The 20,196-nt window shown below is 40.0% G+C and overlaps 1 protein-coding gene across 3 annotated transcripts in view; it reads left to right on the top strand.

The window, feature by feature from the left end:
* FKBP15 (FKBP prolyl isomerase family member 15) overlaps positions 1 to 20,196 on the top strand; it is a 54,020-nt gene that overhangs the window by 947 nt on the left and 32,877 nt on the right. For all 3 annotated transcript variants that reach the window (XM_077769899.1, XM_077769898.1, XM_077769897.1), the window contains exons 2-8: positions 7,973 to 8,088; positions 14,187 to 14,271; positions 14,714 to 14,783; positions 17,022 to 17,096; positions 17,425 to 17,523; positions 19,195 to 19,344; positions 20,050 to 20,118. In XM_077769899.1, coding sequence (XP_077626025.1) covers positions 7,973 to 8,088; positions 14,187 to 14,271; positions 14,714 to 14,783; positions 17,022 to 17,096; positions 17,425 to 17,523; positions 19,195 to 19,344; positions 20,050 to 20,118 — 664 coding nt within the window. The remainder of the gene's footprint in view (positions 1 to 7,972; positions 8,089 to 14,186; positions 14,272 to 14,713; positions 14,784 to 17,021; positions 17,097 to 17,424; positions 17,524 to 19,194; positions 19,345 to 20,049; positions 20,119 to 20,196) is intronic.

Here is a 20,196-nt window from a genome sequence, read left to right as displayed (position 1 = left end):
TGCCAGTCCTGATCCTTGAAGAGCCTTTCTTTGAGCACGTGTTTAACACATTTAAGAATGAACAGAAGAATGATGAATGCACCAACACACACCCCTCATCTTACTACTAAGAGGTTACAAAAATTATTAAGCCGCTGTGCCTGCTCTACCCTTGGTGAAGAGTTCAGTACAAGAATGACCATAAAATGCCTCCAGGCTGTCTTGGTCTTGTATAGGATCTTTTGATTTACACTGTGACTGGATTTGTATTAACAGCTCTTAAATCCTTTCTTCACCCTCACTGACCCTGTTCCACTCTTGCGTTCACTTTAGATGGCCCACATCCACTGAGTTCAACTTTGGATTCTTTCAGTTACTCAGTTATTTTCAGAGAAGCAATGCTTTGAGGGGCGCCTGGGTGGCCCAGTCAGTGAAGTGTCCGACTTCGGCTCATGTCATGATCTCACAATTTCTGGTTTTGAGCCCCACATAGGACTCTGTGCTCACAGCTCAGAGCCGGGAGCCTGCTTAAGATTGTGTCTCCCCCTCTCTCTGCCCCTTCCCTGCTCACACTCTTGTCTCTCTCTCTTTCTCTGAAAAATAAATAAACTTTAAAAAAAAAAAAAAGTTAAGCAATGCTTTGGTTCCTTTTTCCCTATTCTACCCCAAAACACTAAAATTTCCACATAGTCCAGCCAGATGCTGTTGACTATATAGTCAGCTTTTTGGTTTGGGCTTAACTCACCTATTTAAAAAAAAAATCAGATGAACCAGAAATTAGATTCAGTTAAAAAAAAAAAAAAGCAATGAACCCAATTTAAAATGAGCAAAAGATTTGAATAGATATTTCTCCAAGGATGTGCAAATTGTCAAGAAGTACATAAGGAGGTGCTCAACATCATTAGTTATTAGGGAAATGCAAATCAAAATCACAACGAGATACCACTTCACACCCACTAGAATGGCTGTTTTCAAAAAGACACAAATGTGCTGGTAAGGATGTGAGGAAATCAGAACTAAATCTGGGCAGAACTCATTTTGTATGGTATTAAGTTACTGTAAATACGACCATGCAAGCCGAAACCATACAAAGCAAGCGTAATAAACAGTGGGAAAGATTATAGTTGTTTCACGGCCCTTAAAATTTTGGCTGAAACAAACCGTTGGTACATTGAGACTTAGTGTTTTATTTATTTAAAAAAAAAAAACTTATCACGAGAAAAAGTTGAGTGCTTGCCTTCTCTTTGTGTAACTTATGATATGGAGTGAGCATTTTTTCTGTTTTGGCAAGCTGTCATATTTCTAAGTTTGGATCAGCTTCTGATATTTTACCCTTTGTGTTTTCAGTGTTGTAAAAATACTTCTAAGAGTTCCTATAACGTGAAGCTTTTTGCCATGTCATTTCTTAGAGGACATTTGTGATAACCACTTATTTATATTGATGTTTGCCCTCATTAAATCCCTCTGACTGTACATCTGGAGTCTCTCAAACAGCAGTGGTGTCCACATTCCTCAGTTTACCATTTCTTCTATAACTCCGTTTACATATGACTCAAATTTCACTTCCAACGTTATCATGTTAGTTTCTGTGCTGCACTTTTATCTTCGTTGGCCAGTTCCCTCTTTTGACCATCTATTTTTGTAAAATGTCATGTAAGTTTATCACTGGGCGACAAGACAGCACAAGCACATGCTTTGCTCTCTGTCTCTTCAACTGGAAAACAGGTGTGCAATGTCCCCTCACCAACAGACTGATCTGAGTCACTGATATTGGTCACTGATCATGACATATGTCTGTTATGTAGTGATTTGTGGACTGAAGAGCTAGCTGCAAAATTTGTGCTTCATGCATTTACTCACAGTTAATATACACCTTCATAAGTGAAATTTGCACTGTGCTGTTGAGGGACGAGTGTTAGTTTAATTAAAACATGTTAACTGACGATGTTGCCTCTAGGAACTGTGTCAGCTGAGGGCTTGTAGTAGAGCAGCAACTTCCATAAAGCAAAACTACAAGATATAAAAAGACAAGCAGACACGTTAATGAAGAAAATTATAACAAACATCTCCCAAACCTGGAATAAAGTGGATTAAAAAAACTAGTAAGGATATATTTTTTAAAAGAGGGAAAATGCCTTTCGAATCAGTACTTTTTCCATACAAGTCTTTTTCATATATATGTCTGTAACTTTTGTAACTTTATAAGAGAGAGTCTTTAAAAAAACTCTATTTAAAGATTTTATTTTTAAGTGATCTCTATACCCAAAGTGGGGCTCAAACTCCTAACCCTGAGATCAAGTCACATGCTCCACCAACTGAGCCAGCCAAGTGCCCCTATAAGAGATACTTTAAATTCACATTCTTTACTCGGTAAAAATATTGGGGAGAAGTCTATAAACGAATATTAGAGCTCCCAACCTTTAGGCAACAAGCAGTCTGCTACTTATTGAAAATGGCAGGATAGATAAAAACAGTCATGTGCGCTTTTCCAGATTGCTGGCCTGATATAGTTCTTGAAGGTTCAGCTGTGCTGCTTTTCTGAGCAAACCCATCAAGGACATGAAACATTTTAGTTCTAGGCACTTAAGTATGCTCTTAAACATAGACAGCAGCTAATTGAATGATAAAAGTCTTAGAAACAAAGTTGTACATATAACTTACTTTTATTCCCAGCAATAACCAGAAAACTTGAATCAAATTTAAGATTGAGAATATCAAAAGTTTTACCAGCAGTCTCTGATTTATCTATTCCTTCTTTGTTTTTTCCTGAGGAAGTAGAACATATGACAGTGAGTATTGCAGCTGCTTTCCATTTCCTTTTATAACTGTAATTTGCTGTAACTATACTTGCTTACTAATTTTCATGTATTTTGACTTACTTGATTCCCTTTAGTATATTCAAGCCTGGTAGAAGTGGGAGCATTAGTAGCTTGGATGGCTGTCATGACGATTGATAATCTGTGTTCCAGGTTTACAGGCCTTTTCAAACCCTTGGTTAACCTAAAAGTAGTAATCAGGCAGCTTGCTGTGTGTGTGTGTGTGTGTGTGTGTGTGTGTGTCCCTTTTCCTACCACCATGACTTTGAAATGAAGAAATACATGAATGTCTGCTAAGTGTATGGTACCTCACTTCAGTCAAGACAGATAGGAATAAGACACAGTTCTTGCCCCTAAGAAACTTCCAGTTTAGTAGTAGAATAAAACCAATCCAGTGATAATAATCACAAAGCATTTTTAAGAGGCCAGGTATGTAAATATTTGCATTTCAGACTATATAAATGTTATATGTAGGCAAATCTGATTAGCATAGTAATGATAAGGTAGAAAAAAAGATAAATCTAGGTGCACCTGGGTGGCTCCATTTGTTAAGCATCCAGCTTCACCTCAGGCCATGACCTTGCGGGTTCCTGGGCTCCTGAGTTTGAGCTCCTCATGGGACTTTGCTGATAGCAGAAGCGGGAGCCTGCTTCAGATTCTGTGTCTCCCTCTCTCTCTGCCCCTCCCCTGCTCGCACTCTCTCTCAAATATAAGTAAGCATTTAAAAAATGTATTTTAAAAAAAGATAAATATGGAACTGGTCATCAGAAAGTATTTTAGGTTCTGTAAAAGATATGGGAAAGTCTAGGTTCTAATGTTGATTCTGCGCCCAGGGAGGAGTGTAATCTTAACAAGTTACTTCTCATCTTTGGTTCTCTGTATATACCCCAGTCTATTAAATAATGGGCTTGCCCTAGGTGATCTTTGAGACCTTTCCCAGTTCTATATTTTTGTATTTATGCTAATACCATTTTATAGTTACAGGTCAGTTTGTGTGCTGATTGAGCATGCTTCCTCCCTTAAAGGGTGTATCTGAGTTCAAATGACATTTTAAATATATACATTTATAAAGCTTATTTATTCTTGAGAGAGAAAGACAGGGGAAGGGCAGAGAGAGGGAGAGAGAACCCCAAGCAGGTTCCATGCTGACAGCGTGGAGCCCGACATGGGACTTGAACCCACAAACCCTGAGATCATAACCTGAGCCAAAATGAAGAGTCAGATGTTTAACCAACAGCTACCCAGGCACCCCTCAAGCAACATTTTTAGGTTATAGGATATATGCACATGTATTTAAAACATATTGTGTACCTACTCTATGCCAGGTACCAATCTAAGTATAAATACACATTATCATATTTACTTCTCTCCACTGGTCAATTAGGTGGTTTTTATTATTTATACCCATTTTACACATGGGAAATTAAGGGTCAGAGAGGTGAGTTGCCCAGGATCACATAGCTAAAAAGTGAAAGAGCCTGGATTTGAAATCAAGGAATCAGATTTCCACTAGACTGCCATGTGCCCATTATTATTACTGTAAAAGTAGGTGTTTGATGCCCTAGTTCATAAAAGAAATACTTTAACAACAAAAAAATCCCTGTTTATTAAAACGTATTAATACAGTATAACTGCTTTGTGTTACTGTTTTTGATGAGAAAAGGAGTATAAAGCTAAGACTAGATAGACTTTGGCAACTAAATGCATTGGCAACATTTTTTTAAAGTTTGATTTCAATGCTTTATTTATTTTTGCGAGAGAGAGAGAGACAGCGTGAGGAGGGGAGGGTCAGAGAGATGGGAGACACAGAATCCGAAGACAGGCTCCAGGCTCTGAGCTAGCTGTCAGCATAGAGCCCAACGCAGGGCTTGAACCCACGAACTGTGAGATCATGCCCTGAGCTGAAGTTGGATGCTTAACCAACTAAGCCACCCAGGTGCCCCAGCTAACATTTATTTTTAAAATGTAATTAATGCCATGATGACTTTTCCCATAGTTATAAACATAGAGACTCAAGTCCAGAGTTAGCAAGCCCATTCTTGCTACCAGAGAAAAATGTGTACATTTGAGATTACTTTATACGTGGAAAAAATAATAATTTACAAGAAACTTATGCCCCTAAGTCTACATAGAGTTTATCTAAGAATATTGATAGAAAATGGAATGGATTTGAAAGATAATTGGGTTGACCTGGCTTATGGATTGATTTTGCGGTCATCAAGGCTGGCCTTTAGAGCATCTAGGGAAACATAGTTTACATGACACTTTTGTCTTTCCCTTGAAAAAAACATACTTGCAAAATTAAAACAGCAAATCCAATACCCATACCCATACAGAAGCTAACCAGGACATTCTTTTCATATCACTTATTTGTGCATAAGCTTTTATATGTTAGCTAGCTACTAAGTTTTGTAGATCTTTCACTGTGTTAAAGGCATTGCCCAACTCTCCCAGAATCTTACTCTGTTAGGGAATCTTCCCAGATCATCTCTGTACAAGGAGAAATCTTGGTTTCCTTTTAATTTTATTAGCATTTGTTGATGCCTTATTTAGGCCAGTACTACTCTCTACACTTGAAATCTCATTTAAACCTCTTAGTCCTTTAAAATAGGCATTGCTGGCCCCATTTACAGGAAACTCAGTACACTACTTTGAAAGAACAGGGTAATAGTTGCAAATTATATTAAATTTACTTTGTAAAACATTAGTACGTATTATACATTAAAATTATTGAGGGAAAAGGCCCAAAAAAGTTGTGTAGCTTCAGTATATTTTTTAAGGTTTTTCTTTTGTTTGTTTGTTTGTTTTGTGTGTGTGTGTGTGTGTGTGTGTGTGTGTGTGTGTGTGTTCTGTTTTGTTTTTTAGTAATTTCTACACTCAACAATGTGGGGCTGGAACTCACAACCCCAAGATGAAGAGTCATATGTTCTACCAACTGAGCCAGCCAGGCACGCCTCAATATTTACATTACCTAAACCAAAGATGGATGCCTTTGGAGAAAAGGATCTCAGAGCTAGATTAGACTTTGAGTTCATTTATGGAGCCTGTTACATACCAGACCCTAGGCAAAATATTCAGTCAAGTGGTGATTACAATAAATTGTCAATTATCATTTTATATAATTACAGATCGAATAACTTCTATGAATCTATGTGGAGGATAACTCCATACAACAGCTGTCTGATATATAGCTCATATTATAGTTTACGATTATTCATTATGTAATGCCAATTTCTTTGTTACAGTATATAAGCTCCTTGAAACTAGAACCCAGTTTTGCTCACCAATATACACTCAGCATTTAGCACAGCATCTGATACATATTTCTTGAATGAACAAAGTAGACTCCTATGGGAGCTCCTAAGAAGGTCATCTAACCTAGACTTTGAGATTAGGGGCAGCTTCCAGGGGAGAGAAGGAACAGGAAGAATGTTTTAAGCAGAGGGAATAGCATATCTAGAGCTAGGGATTAGAAAGAGCTTGCTTTATTGGAGAAACTAAAAGTTCTGTATAGCATACAGTTGGAGAAGAGAAATGGTCAGATGGGAAGCTGGGGAAGTATGGAGAGGTGAGGTCTTGAAGGGCTTTATAAAGTTGTCTTGTGGAGTTTGGATTTTTATCTGGGTAATATTGAGGTGTTATTGAGGGTTTTAGGTAGGAAAGAGACTTGGTCAAGTTTGGTGTTTAGAAAGAAACCTGTGAATGCAGTGGGGAGAATGGATAAGAAGCAGGTGAGACCAGGGCAGGGAGGTGAGTCAGGAGGCTGTGGGGATAATTCAGGCTAGTTGTATATGATGGTCACCTGAACCAAGCAAGTGACAATGAGGATGGGAAGTGCAAGGGTTCAAGAAGTATTGAGCAAGGAAAATCAAATGGACTCGGGGATTGGTCATGAACACGAGGGGGTGATGGGGAAAGACAGGGATGATGCCCAGATTTCAGTTTGGGTTATGTATGTTTGCAGAAAAGAGTTAACACAGGGGATGAGGCAACATCATCCTTAGAAAGTCCTGTTTACAAGGTTGGCTCTTGGCTGGCATCTGGGAATTTAATTGGTAAACAGTTCCACACATGGATACAAAGCTTCCCATAAATGATGAGGTGGCTTATGTGCATAAAGTGTTTATACAAACAAATGGTTTATTCTGACCCTTGCCTTCTTTCTGAGAGTGTAGAATTTTGGTTCAGGGGTACCTAGGTGGCTTAGTCAGTTGAGCATCCTGACTCTTGATTTTGACTCAGGTCATGATTCCAGGGTCGTGGGATCGAACCCGGTTCCCCTTTGGGCGGGGGTGGGGGGGGGTAGCCTGCTTAAATTTTTCTCTCTCTCTCCTTCTGCTCCTCTTCTTGCTTACATGCACGTGCGAACGCTCTCTCTCTCCCTCCCTCTCTCTCTTTCTCTCTCTCTGGAAAAAAAAAATAGGTTGAGCAAAGGAAGAAGAGTCCAAGGAGTTAAACAAGGAGCCACAGACATGGGAAGATGAGAGGGATCCCATTAACATTTATTGATGTCTTACTTGGGCCAGTTCCTCCTCCCACCCCTGCAAATATCCCCATGGAAGTCAAGGGAAGAATTTGTTTGAAGAAGAACAAATTAGTTGACAGTGTATAAAGGCAGCACGAAGACCAAATAAGATAAGGACTGATAAACTGTGTTTAGTAACAAAGAGGTTGTTGGTGACCTTAACAAGAGCAATTTCGTTGGAATGGTTGGGGCATAAGATTCATTGCAAGGGATGGTAAAAGAATGGCTCTGCCTGTTAGGTGAAATGGTGGGACCATGTTTGATGGAGTGAGTTTGGTGTACAATTTTATTTCAGTGTTATAAACTAGTACAAGGTAGGAAACTATGACTTGTTAAAGGCAAGAATTTACAGTTTGAAGAGACTACAGAGAGCATCTAGACCAATCACCTCAATTTACATACATAGCAAGTGAGGTCCACAAAGAAGAAATGCCTTGACCAAAGTCCTGAAGACAGGCAAGGTCAGCTGATGCTGTTCAGATTAGAAATACAATCTTGATTTCGAAGACACTTAGTGGTCACTTCTGGTATTGAATGGTGGGATATACTGTCACGGAGGTTATTTGTTCAGGGTTGGAGGTGAGCAGCTTTCATAATGATTTCAGGTTGGAGATATGTCAAATGAAATGTCATTTTCATTTTCTACTAACAGTGCCAGATTGGCATCTCTTTTTGGACTGGATCAGGTGTCTGCTGGCCACGGAAATGAATTCTTCCAGTACACAGCCCCAAAGCAGCCTAAGAAAGGCCAGGGAACCTCAGCAACGGGTAAGTTAAGAAGTTACGATTGGCCCCTAACAGGTTAGTTGGTGCCTCAATCAGTCTGGCCAAGCTCACTGCCATGGGTGCATTCTCTCTCTAAGCTCTGAGATCTCGAATTCCAGCAGCTAGATAGTGCCTCCTTTCTCGGAAGTTGGCGGAGAAGGGTCGCAGGCAAACTCTTCTGCCTCATGTGACCAGCACTCTCTAAAACTTCCTGAGGCATTCCAAGTAGGCACTGTCCAATGTTTTGGCAAAAAGGAAGAGCTGCTTTTCACTTCTTTTACCTGGATAGCTTAGATGTATGCTAACAGTGAATTTTTCCCAACTGGACAGTGATGCTCAGTGCTGTATCCCCTGTACCTTTCATTGTGACAGAGACACAATGAATAAACATTTGTTGAATGAAAGGAGAAAAGGGGAAACTAATATTTCTAAATTGCCTGCTATGCGACTGGTGTCAGGTGCTTTACATGGATTGCCTCATTTAATTCTCTCAACAGTGCTGTGAGATTGGTAAGACTACCCCAGTTTAGAGGCTCAGAGAGGTTTAGGGACTCCATCAAGGTTATATAGCAGTAAGTGACATTGTTGGTGCTTGAACCCTGACCTGATTCACTCCGAAGCTCTTCCCTCTATACTTTGCCGTCTTTGTGTAAGAACCTGAAGAGAAATGAGGGACCGATAGAAATAACCCTGAGCAGAACAGATGGTAAGGGACATTACGTTGTGCGCTGAATGAAGATGAAAGTATTGAGTGCCTTTTACATCCTTGGCATAATGCTGGCACTGCGGATGTTGTTGGGATATTGAGGGTTGAAGAGTTGCAACGGATATCATACGGACCATAAGCCTCAACTATTTCCCGTTTGGCCCCGTACAGAAAATGTATGCTGACCCCGGCTCTAAATCTTACCTGTCACTTTTAGCAGCCTTGTTAGAGATTGCAGTCCTGTTCTCCAAGCCATCACCTGGCCAGGCTTCTACTAGGTTAAGCTGTTCATTTCCTCTGGCATGTCTCTTCATCAGCAGTGTGATTCTGACAGAATTTAAAGTGGTTGAGATAATTGATATGGATTAAAATAAACAACCCCAATCCCCACCGGATGAGGTAACTTGATTTTGTTTTAATCAGAAAACAACATCTATGAGCTAATTATACTTTTAAAGGGAAATTATAGAGGCATTTCAACTTAAAAACTACCTATACAGTCTTATGCAGGCATTTACAAAAATAAAATAGCAAGACCGTCTCTGTTCAAGGGAAGTTTGTGTAAGAAATCTTTGTGGGGAAAGTGGCTGCAGTACCCGTTCTTGAATCTCTTCAGATCTCAGTATAAAAACAGCAGATCTAAAAGACAAACCTGTGGATAATATGTACGACAACACCAGTTGAAAGGTATCTTCATGAGTATCCCAACATACAAGCAGATCTGGACAAGCCACTAACAGAATAAGGCTGTGTCGTATCAGCATTTGCATGGGAGATTCCAGGGTAGCGATGAGATAGCTCCATCAGAAAATGGAGAACCCCAAATAGCCACCAGATATTCATGGAAAATATGGCCGGTCGAGCTGAAACTGGAAAGTGTTTAGCCCACTCTCACTGGGGCTAAGTACAAGGGGTTGATAATGGGGACTGGAAGAACTGGAGAGTAGTCTTGCTTGTATGAACTGGGTGGGTTTTTTTTTTTTTTTCTTTTTCTTTTTAAAAGTAGGCTCCATGCCCAGCGTGGGGCTTGAACTCATGACCGTGAGATCAAAAGTCACAGTCTCATCCAACTGAGCCAGCCAGGCACCTTGCTCCTGTGAACTTTTGAAACTCACCCCTGGCCTTCCAGGACAGGTCCCCACACCGAAAAGAACCTGCTGGGAGTGGAATGAAAATTGAGGAGGATAGGGATATATTAGAAGTGAAGGAGAGAAAATCCAAATAAAGTAGGGATGGGGTAGGGTGCCTGGGTGGCTCAATTAGTTATACATCCGACTTTGGCTCAGGTCATGATCTCACAGTTCGTGGGTTGGAGCCGTGCATCGGGCTCTGTGCTGACAGCTCAGAGCCTGGAGCCTGCTTCAGATTCTGCGTCTCCTCTCTCTGCCCCTTCCCCACTCACGCTCTGTCTCTGTCTCTCTTGCTCAAAAATAAATAACAAAAAAAGTAGGGATGGAGTACCTGGATGGCTCAGTTGGTTAAGCCTCCTACTCTTGATTTCAACTCAGGTCATGTCCCAGGGACGTGGGATTGAACCCTGAGTCAGGCTCCACACTGAGCATGGAGCCTGCTTGAGACATTCTGTCTGTCTTTCTGTTTCTCCCTCTCCCCCTCCCCCCCCCCGTTTCACTCTCTCTCTGTAAAATTAAATAATGATAATAATAAAGAAAAATAAAAGTAGGGATAGAAATAGAATTAGGAAGTCTCAGGAGAAAGCCACCATATTTTTTAACTCTGTAAAAGCAACAGAAGAGGGAGCTCTATGAAGTTAAGAAAGCCACTTGAACCCTGTCTCCTTCTAAAAGTTCAGAAAAGCAGATTTCCCATTAAAATGAGCAGTAGGAACTTAGCAGAATCCAACTCCATGTAAAGTTATTATAAGAACAAAGAGAGCAAGAAACAGAATAGTATCCCTACAGTGAGAGCTCTAGAGATTCTGTGAGAAAGCTCAAAAACTATACTACCTGCTTAACATTAAGAAAATAGGGGCTCCTGGGTGGCTCAGTCAGTTAAGCGTCCAACTTCAGCTCAGGTCACGATCTCACGGTTCGTGGGTTCGAGCCCCACGTCGGGCTCTGAGCAGACAGCCAGCTCAGAGCCTGGAGCCTGCTTCAGATTCTGTGTCTCCCTCTCTCTCTGACCCTCCCCTGCTCACACTGTTTCTCTCTCTCCCAGACATGAAATGAGAATGTAAATGAGAATTAGAAAATCTCAGAAGTAAGTGATAAGACTCAGGCAGGAATTAGAGACGTAAGAGGAATTATTTCAGAAATGAAAGCTAAGCGAGCAGGAACACAAGAATGAATATGAAGAGCAGATCACGGCTGAAGAGAAATAGAAGGTTAACAGAAGGACATGTTTACAGAATAAAAAATTTGAGATCTAAAAATTCCAAAATATTTGATATGTGATGAATATTAAAGATGCCTAAGAAGATCCAATACGTAGAGTGTGCGTGTGTGTATACAGGAAAGAAAAAAAGGGAAGAAAGAACAGACACTAAAAACTATAGTTCAAGAAAACTTTACTCAAAAAAATATTAAGATTTGAAAGTAAGTATTAAAAGAGGCCCTTGTCACTGGGGATTCAAGAACTTGCAATACTGATTTCAGAGAGGAGGAAGTGCTAAGCCAGTAAGATCCCACGATGGTGAGCACCTGACTTATCTTCTAGCAACTGCATGAAGACCCTTTCCTTTCCAGGGCATTAGGCAGCCAGACCAGAGTGGCCCAGGAGTAAGCTAACCTGAAGGAGGATGCTAGGCTGCCCTTGGGGAGATAGTAATTTTTCTCAGTGTTTCACACTTGTCCTAATAACTTGCCTCTGGCCTTAGTTACTTTTTTTCTTCCAGTTTATCAGGAGAAAAGTATTATTGTAATGTTACATACAACTGGCCAGTAGTGGTTGAATTAACAACTGTTTGTCGGTTTTTACAAACTAAAAAGGAAAACATGAATAACAGATTAGGACAGTGAACAAACAATGTAAGTGGCAATTCATCAAAACAAAACAAATGGCCCACAAATCTTGAGAAAATATTCAGTCTGTTCTTCGTTGTAATCAATAAATGCAAATGAAAACAGTGACACGGTATTTCCCTTTTTCCTGCTGCCCAGCTTTGTTGGTAAAGATTTAAAAAGACAGTCCCCTCTTGTTAGCAGGGGTACAGAGCTGGCATACCCACACTGCCAGTGGGAGTGTAAACTGATGAGGTATTTCTGAAAGACATTTGGGCAGGACGTAACAAACCTTTAAATGTTTTACACTCCTTCACTCTATAATTACAGTTTTAAGGATTTATTCTAAGAAAATAGTGAGAGGTACGTACAAAAATGCATGTCTTCAGGATGATCAGCATAGCATTATTTATAACAGAGGAAAATTGGAAACAGTCCAAAGAAAGCCCAAATAATAGGACATTGATTAGACAGTCATAACACAGTATTTTATGTAATCACCAAAAAGCATTTTTAGGACTATTTTATCTGTGTTTTGGAGAATGCTTTCAAAGAAATTCTAAGTAAGAAAAGCAAGTTGTCAAATTGGATTATTACTTTTGTTTAAAAAATATAAGAAGACTGTGATGTTTCTGTGTCTTTCAAAAAGGAACTAGGAATAAATACACCAAATTATTAACTTTTTAAAATAATTTTTTAATGTTTTTATTTATTTCTGAGAGAGAGAGAGACAGACAGACAGACAGCCTGAGCAGGGGAGGGTCAGAGAGAGAGGGAGACACAGAATCTGAAACAGGCTCCAGGCTCTGAGCTAGCTGTCAGTACAGAACCCAATGCGGGGCTCAAACCCACGAACCGTGAGATCATGACCTGAGCCTGAGCCAAAGTCAGGCACTTAGCCGACTGAGCAACCCAGTCGCCCCTATTAACTTTTATTTTTAACTGGGGAGACTACAGGTCACTTTTAGTCTCTTTATCCGTTTCTGTATTTGCTACGTTTTGCATATTCATATTCATTTACATATACTCTATAACAGAAAAAAAGATGTGTCAATATTGTTAAAAAGCAAAATTTGACTGAATAAATTTTAAATTTTTTTTAATGTTTTACTTATTTCTAGGAGAGAGAGAGAGAGACAGCATGAGCAGGGGAGGGTCAGAGAGAGAGGGAGATACAGACTCTGAAACAGGCTCCAGGCTCTGAGCTGGCAGTCAGCACAGAGCCCAACGCAGGGCTCGAACCCACGAACCGCGAGATCATGACCTAAGCGAAAGTCGGACGCTTAACCGACTAAGCCACCCAGGCGCCCCTCTACTGAATAGATTTTAAAGATCTTCCTGGCTTTATTCAGTGATTCATGAATTGGGCAGCTCCCAATCTAGCAGAGAGACAGGATCTCTGAGGAGTCAAAGGACTTTTATAGAGAGAAGGGAGCAGGAATGAGGAAGTTCCAGAGGAAGTTCCAGGAGGCAGAATGCAAGATCGTTATTGCAGGATTACTTTCCTGCAGGGGATAGCAGGGGTCTAGCACACAAATTGCCTAATTTGTGCTGAGCTGGGAATTCCTGATTAACTGGTTTAAGATTCCATTTCAGGGAGAGCCAAAACTGAGTTAGTCTCAGTTTAGTGACTGAGTGGGGTTTTAGCTTAAGTGACTTCATTTTAAGCCTGTCGTCGTCTTTTTAACAATACAAAAAGAAACAGAAATCAAGCAAGGATGCTGTTGAAAGTAAGTTCTTGGTTTCTGTGTCTTTACCATTGTTCTCCCTACTCTTCCATCAACACATTCATGTGGGGAGTGTAAATCTGCAATTTGCTCTAAAAAGACTTTTAATTTTTTAATGTTTATTTATTTTTGAGAAACAGGCTTCAGGCTCTGAGCTGTCAGCACAGATTCCGACACAGGGCTTGAACTCACAAACTATGAGATCATGACCTGAGCCTAAGTCGGATGCTTAACTGACTGAGCCACCCAGGCGCCCCTAAATGTGCTGTTTTAAAACATTAGTGTTACCCTATACTACTGCAAAAGGTAAGTAATGGATATGATCTGAATATCATTATAAATTTTCTACCCCGAAATAAGGGAAGGAGAAATAACTTGACTTATATTTATTATAGCTGGCAAAATATTGGAGAAAAGAAAGTAGATGGAACATGACCTTGCTGTGTTTGGAGTGGAGGCAGAAGCCTGGATTCTAGTCCTAGGCTTGCAGCTATCATTGTGTAAGGCGCTTGGGAGCTTAGTGCTTCAGTGTCCTCATCCCCAGATGAGGTCATGGGACTGTTTGGCAGATCAGATAAGGATAATGGTCATAAAAGCACTGTACCACTTAACTGTAAGATGTACATAAGAATTTTGAAGCTGCATTAGTGGTTAAAATCATTTTCAAGAAAGACATGAATGACCTCTTTGGGTTTTTTTCTTCATCTTCAGGAAATCAGGCAACACCAAAACCAGCGCCCAGTACAGCAAGCGCTTCCACCGTATTGGTTGCCACGGCAGTCCATGCATATCGATAGTAAGTGGCTGAGAAGGGGTGCTCTCTGACGTTGGGGTTCGGTGCCCATCTTTTCTCAACAAGCCTCTGTTCATTTTGAAATGAACTACAGTTAGGCTGCACAGGCCTTCCACAGGCAGAGTAGCAGTAATGCTTTTGAACATTTCACTTCGAGAATTCTGTACATAAAGCCTGGAAGAGCCATTATCTTGTATACTCTCTCTAGGAAGTGCTTGTCCCCTCCACAACTGCCTTCTTAAGTACTGAAAGAAAGCCACTTCACTGAGATGTTATGGATAGATATTTAGAGAGTAAAGAAGTTGTAGAAGAGCTTTAAATTATAAGCTGCTCACCTCTGTCCTTTTCTTGAGGCTGATTGACTAGATTCCCCACTTCTACAGGGCAGAAGAGAAAGCTTAGTTTAAGGAAATATTAATACCTGTTATTTTTCTTACTTCTGTAGCACAAATGGTCAGTATGTAAAGCAGGGCAAGTTTGGTGCTGCAGTCCTGGGGAACCACACAGCCAGAGAGGTGAGAACGCTTGCGTGTTTTCAGGTGTCCCAGATCACACTGATGAGCTGGTCTGTACCTGCACCTGCCCAGTATCTCATGTGTCAGAGGATTAGAATGATTGTTTGTTTATATTGAATGTGAATTTTTAATACAAGGTACATAGTAACAGTTACAGTCACATCTTGCTTACTATTATGCATTAAAACAAAGCAACCACTCAGTCTTTTAAGTTTGACCTTTGTGTTATGGAACTAGCTTAAGACTTTGGAGAGTTTTAGAGTAAACCATTTACCAAAGACATTCCTTTGTTAGGTAATGAACAACATGTAGTGTTCTACTTAGAGCATTCTGTCTTTCTGTCTTTACGCCTGAATTAATGACCAGTGCTTATCCATTGAAAGTTTGACAATGAGTTGGTCAGTTGATCACACAATACTATTGATTTGGGTCAAAAAGAAGATACGGTTAGCAGCCCCGAGACTTGATTTCCTTGTGTGGGTTGTCTCTAGCTTCAAATTCTGCTCCAGAACATTTTAAACATTGGTGAGAGAAGCCTAAGAAATTGCAGAATTTCAAAGGTTCAGTGAACTAAGGGTGATGTTCCTGAGACACTCAGAGACCCAGATAAGAGGACCTGTTCAGGTAACTAATGTAATAGACAACACTCATTTCTATTAAAAACAAGTGAAAAAACGTAACTGTGGAAATTTGGAAGCACACATAAAAATCGTGGGACTAGAATAATGAACCCCCAGAAACCCATTACTAGGCTCTAACAGTTATTAATCTTGTTTCATCTTTTTTTTTTATGTTTTTCTTTTTAATGTTATTTATCTTGAGAGAGAGAGAGTGCACACATGCAAATGTCAGCAAGGGGCAGAAGGGGAGAGAGAATCTCAAGAAGGCTCCACGCTCAGTGCAGACAGAGTCAACAGCCATGAGATCATGACCTGAGCCAAAACCAAGAGTCCCTCAACTGACTGAGCCACCCAGGCGCCCCCACCTTGTTCCGTCTTAACTCCAGCCTGTCTTCCTTCTTCTTTGTCTTATTTTGGCTGCATCTCCAGCATACAGTTTTACCAGTAAATGCTTCAGTATATATATCCCAAGGATCTTTTTCCTAACATAACCATTATTCAGTTACACCTAAAAAACCCCACAATAATTTTTTGATCTCATTAACTACCAGCTAGTATTCAGATTTACCTGATTATCTCACAGTTTGTTTTAATCGGGATCTGTTAAGGTTCATACATTGCGGTCAGTTACCCTGTCCCTTAACTCTTTCATTCTCTTCATCCAGAGGGACATAGTGTCAAATTATCCCTGATTTTGTTATATAGTAGCCATCCATGATGACTATCAGATGTATTAATTCATTAGGAGTTGCCATTTGGATTTTAAACATCTGGTATTGGGACTTCCCCAGCCTTCAGCCCTGGTAAGATGCAGTAGTTCCTACTGCAACTGTTGTAAAAAAGAAGATATGTTGCAAAAATTATATTTTAAAATTTGCTAGAGAGCTGTAGAAATGATGTGGACTGGAGGAACTAAAATTTCAGAGAGGGAAAGGCTGATAAGCCGAGTATTTCCTTCCCTTGGTTCTTTAGCTGCTGTGGTGCCTAGAGGTGGACTAAGCATCAGGTATGGCCCAATCAGAGAGACCCCTTGGGGGAAAGAGATACTGGCAGACGCCAGAGGAGCTCCAAACACAAGATTGGCTTCTCCCCATGGAACATTTGCAGACTTCTGGGGTGGTACAGAAGTCTATGGGCTGTGCCAGAAAGGCAGAGAGAAACTTCTGTCATCCTGTGGTGCATAGGAGAGAAAGTCTGCCCTAGTGGGAGTACCTGTAATTAGCAGCAAGCAGCAACTTTCTTCTCAGTACATTTGCTAGATTTTGAACTTCAGGAGGAAGGGACCCCAGCTCAGAATCTCTGATGGGCACAACTTTCAGGACTGAGGAATCCAAGAACGTCTAGGTTCTCAAATCAAAAGCCAGGGAAGATAATGCTTGAAAATAGAGACAACCCAGAAGTAGACCAGCTCTTGATAAATCTGTGACCCTTCCCTAATCAGTTCAGTCTATAGTTGGATTGGATTGAGGTGATCTGCCCCCTCACTCTATCTGAATCAACTGAATTTTGAGTCTTATGCCTGTTTGAAGTACAGTCCCTGACATCTTACTCCTGATTTTGTATTGCCTTTTAACTACTGTTCTCTTTTTTTTTTCTGCCCATCTTTACTTGAGTACAGTATAGGATTCTTCTTTATATTAGTCAACAACAGCCAGTTACTGTTGCCAGGATTCATCTGAACTTTGAGCTCATGGTAAGATTTCCCATGTGGGAATCATTATCTCCTTTGGAAGGTTGTATGGGAGAGATTGGTCTGTGTGTACTTGGTAAGAATTAGATCAACTACTTCATCCCCTGGACATCTGTGTGGATATCGGAACAGAGCCTCTCGAAAAAGTCTCTTGCCTTCCTTCAGAGAAATGGACCAAGGGGTGGTTGGTGGAGGGCATAAGGGAAGAAAAAAGTTCCCTATCTCTCTTTGGGTCCACCTGAGTCAAGGCCCTTCTCAATGAGGTTAGGCAGTCACATGATGCGCTGCGCTCCCTGTGCTTAGGTTATCTGAACATTTCTCCTTTCCCCAGGTTCGGCCCAATAACTATAGCACCTTTTATGATGACCAGAGGCAAAACTGGTCCATCATGTTTGAGTCGGAAAAGGCTGCTGTGGAGTTCAATAAACAGGTAATACCATCTTATTCTTCCTGTGAAAAGCCAAATGCTAGTTTGGATTTCTCTTGTTTTTAAGAAACTATGTGGAAAACTTATAACCTGCTGTGGTTTGTTAGTGACAAGCATAAAAAACCCACTAAATTTGTCATTGGGGCTTGATGTATTTCAGGGAGATAATAGGAATATTTATTGGAATTGCTTAAAAATGTGACTTTAAGAGAAAAAAGGCTTACTGCAAACTCCCTTAAAACATTTTTCACTTTATAAATTATTTTAAAGAATAAATAAAACCATCTTTTAAAAATAGTGTTTTAAAAGAACCTTTACAATGTTATATGATTCTTGTAGAAAATTTGTAAAACCATTTTTGAAAAAACCACTTGAAATCTTACTGCCCAAAGTAACCACTATTAACATGTTAGGTTTCTTTNCCCTCCCCTGCTCATGCTGTCTCTTTCTCTCTCAGAAATAAATTTTAAAAAAACATTAAAAAATTTAAAATTTTTTTTAACATTTTAATTTCTTTTTGAGAGACTGAGAGACAGAGCACAAGTGGGGAAAGGGCAGAGAGGGAGGGAGACACAGAATCCAAAGCAGGCTCTAGGCTCTAAGCTGTCAGCACAGAGCCTGACGCGGGGCTCGAACCCACGAACCGTGAATCATGACCTGAGCTTAAAGTCAGACGCTTAACAGACTGAGTCACTCACCCAGGCGCCCCTTATTTATTTATTTTTAAGTTTATTTATTTATTTTGAGAGAGAGAGAGAGACTGAGTGAACAGGGGATAGGAAGAGAGAGAGAGAGAATCCATAGCAGGCTCTGCACTAACAGCGCAGAGTCTGATACAGGGCTCGAACTCACCAACTGTGAGATTATGACCTGAGTCAAGATCAAAAGTTGGATGCTTAATTGGTTGAGCCACCCAGGCACCCCATGAAACCTTTCTTTTAAGAAAATAAGTAGCAAATTTCTAATTTTTTAAGTAGCAAATACTAGCTCTAATGACCTAGTATATCATGCTAAAAAACTGACCATAATTATTCATGAAGATGTGTCTGGCTCCTGTCAAAGACTAGTGCTGAGATAATATGACAAAATCTGTAGGTAGTGGAGATTCTGGGAATACAGCATGGTTTTGTAAATGGCCTTTTTTCTAGTTTGTCTTTACAAATGCCTTTTGCATTTTAGAAGCTCTCCTCTCTTTCATAGGTTCCCACACACTGAAATAGTAAAATCATTATAGTAATGCTAGCTAATTATAATGCTTTTTGTGTACTTGCAATTATTTGCCAGGCACTGTGCCAAGTACCGTATTTGTATTAACTACAAATACAAATACTGTGTTTGTATTAACGAAGTTGTATAACTTAACTGCAGTTTTTATCTCCATTTTACAAAATAACGTGTATGAAATAAGGTTCATAAAAGTTAAGTTATTTGGCTGAGGCCACAGGTTAATAAGTGGCAGTACCCAGATCCATACCCAGACATTTGGACTCCAAAGCCTTAGTCTTAAGCACTTTGATTCCTGGCAGGATTACTGACTTAAGAATGGTTTATTCCTAAACATGTAATCAGTTTTGTTAGTGGACAGCACTGTTTAGAAAAGAGCATTAGCAATAATGGTGTGACTATTTCTCCGAGCTTAAACTAAGTTGATGCTGCTTTGATTTCGTCTCACAGGTGTGCATTGCCAAGTGCAATTGCACCCCCTCCCTAGATGCAGTGCTCTCCCAGGACCTCGTTGTAGTGGAGGGCCCTGCTGTAGAAGTTGGAGATTCTTTGGAAGTGGCCTATACCAGCTGGCTCTTTCAGAATCATGTGCTGGGCCAGGTAAGGAAATGTAGCCTGCAGGTGCTTTTGTAACTGAACTAGCATGAGGGCTCTTCATATGTAAAGCATTAATACTGTGAATTGCTCCTGTTGGCAAATAAAAATCTTCTAGGAACCCTGCTTCGACTGGTTTTGGGGTATAGTCATGAACTTCTAATATGTTCAGTCTGCTTGGTGCCAACTGGTCTCTTCTCTTTAGAATGGAAACCAATTTCCGCCTAAATATCATTTTTGGTAATTTTTCGTGTGTATGTCTTTGTCCTCCTATACTGGTTTCAAACTTGAATTTATTCTGATGTGATTAGGTCTTATAACTTCTTTTTAGACTTTCCTTACAGTTGTTTCTTTGTTTTTATTTTTGTTTTTTGTATAATAGATACTGTACATAGAATGGACCTTTGTGTTTTAGTATCATTAAGCTCTCAAAAGCAGTGTGGTATGATACATTTGATCTTAGTCAAAAGGCTGAGAAGCTATAAAAGCAGTGTGATATGATAGAGCTTTAGACTAAGTAAAAAAAATGGACATTCAAGTCCCAGTTTAGCCATGATGTGCTCCCTTCTTTTTGGATCTTTTAAGAACGCCCCTCCCCCCCAGTATATTTGACATTCCTTATTCCAGGAATACTATGCTAAGCTGTATTGACTGTCACATTATTATTATTTTTGAAATTGGCTAACCTTATTTATTTTGATCAAATTACAGGTTTTGGATTCTACTGCTAACAAAGATAAGCCACTTCGCCTGAAATTAGGATCAGGAAAAGTCATTAAGGTACAGGGTTAACTGTGTTCTTTATATGGCTTTATCAGTTGCAATGTGGGCTTAATTTAGATTAAATTTGTGAAATTT

This window comes from Crocuta crocuta, unplaced genomic scaffold, assembly GCF_008692635.1.
Source record: "Crocuta crocuta isolate KB4526 unplaced genomic scaffold, BGI_CrCroc_1.0 scaffold95, whole genome shotgun sequence".
Lineage (NCBI taxonomy): Eukaryota > Metazoa > Chordata > Mammalia > Carnivora > Hyaenidae > Crocuta > Crocuta crocuta.
Note: the sequence above shows the minus strand (reverse complement) of the source record. Positions and strands in the feature narration are given on the sequence as shown.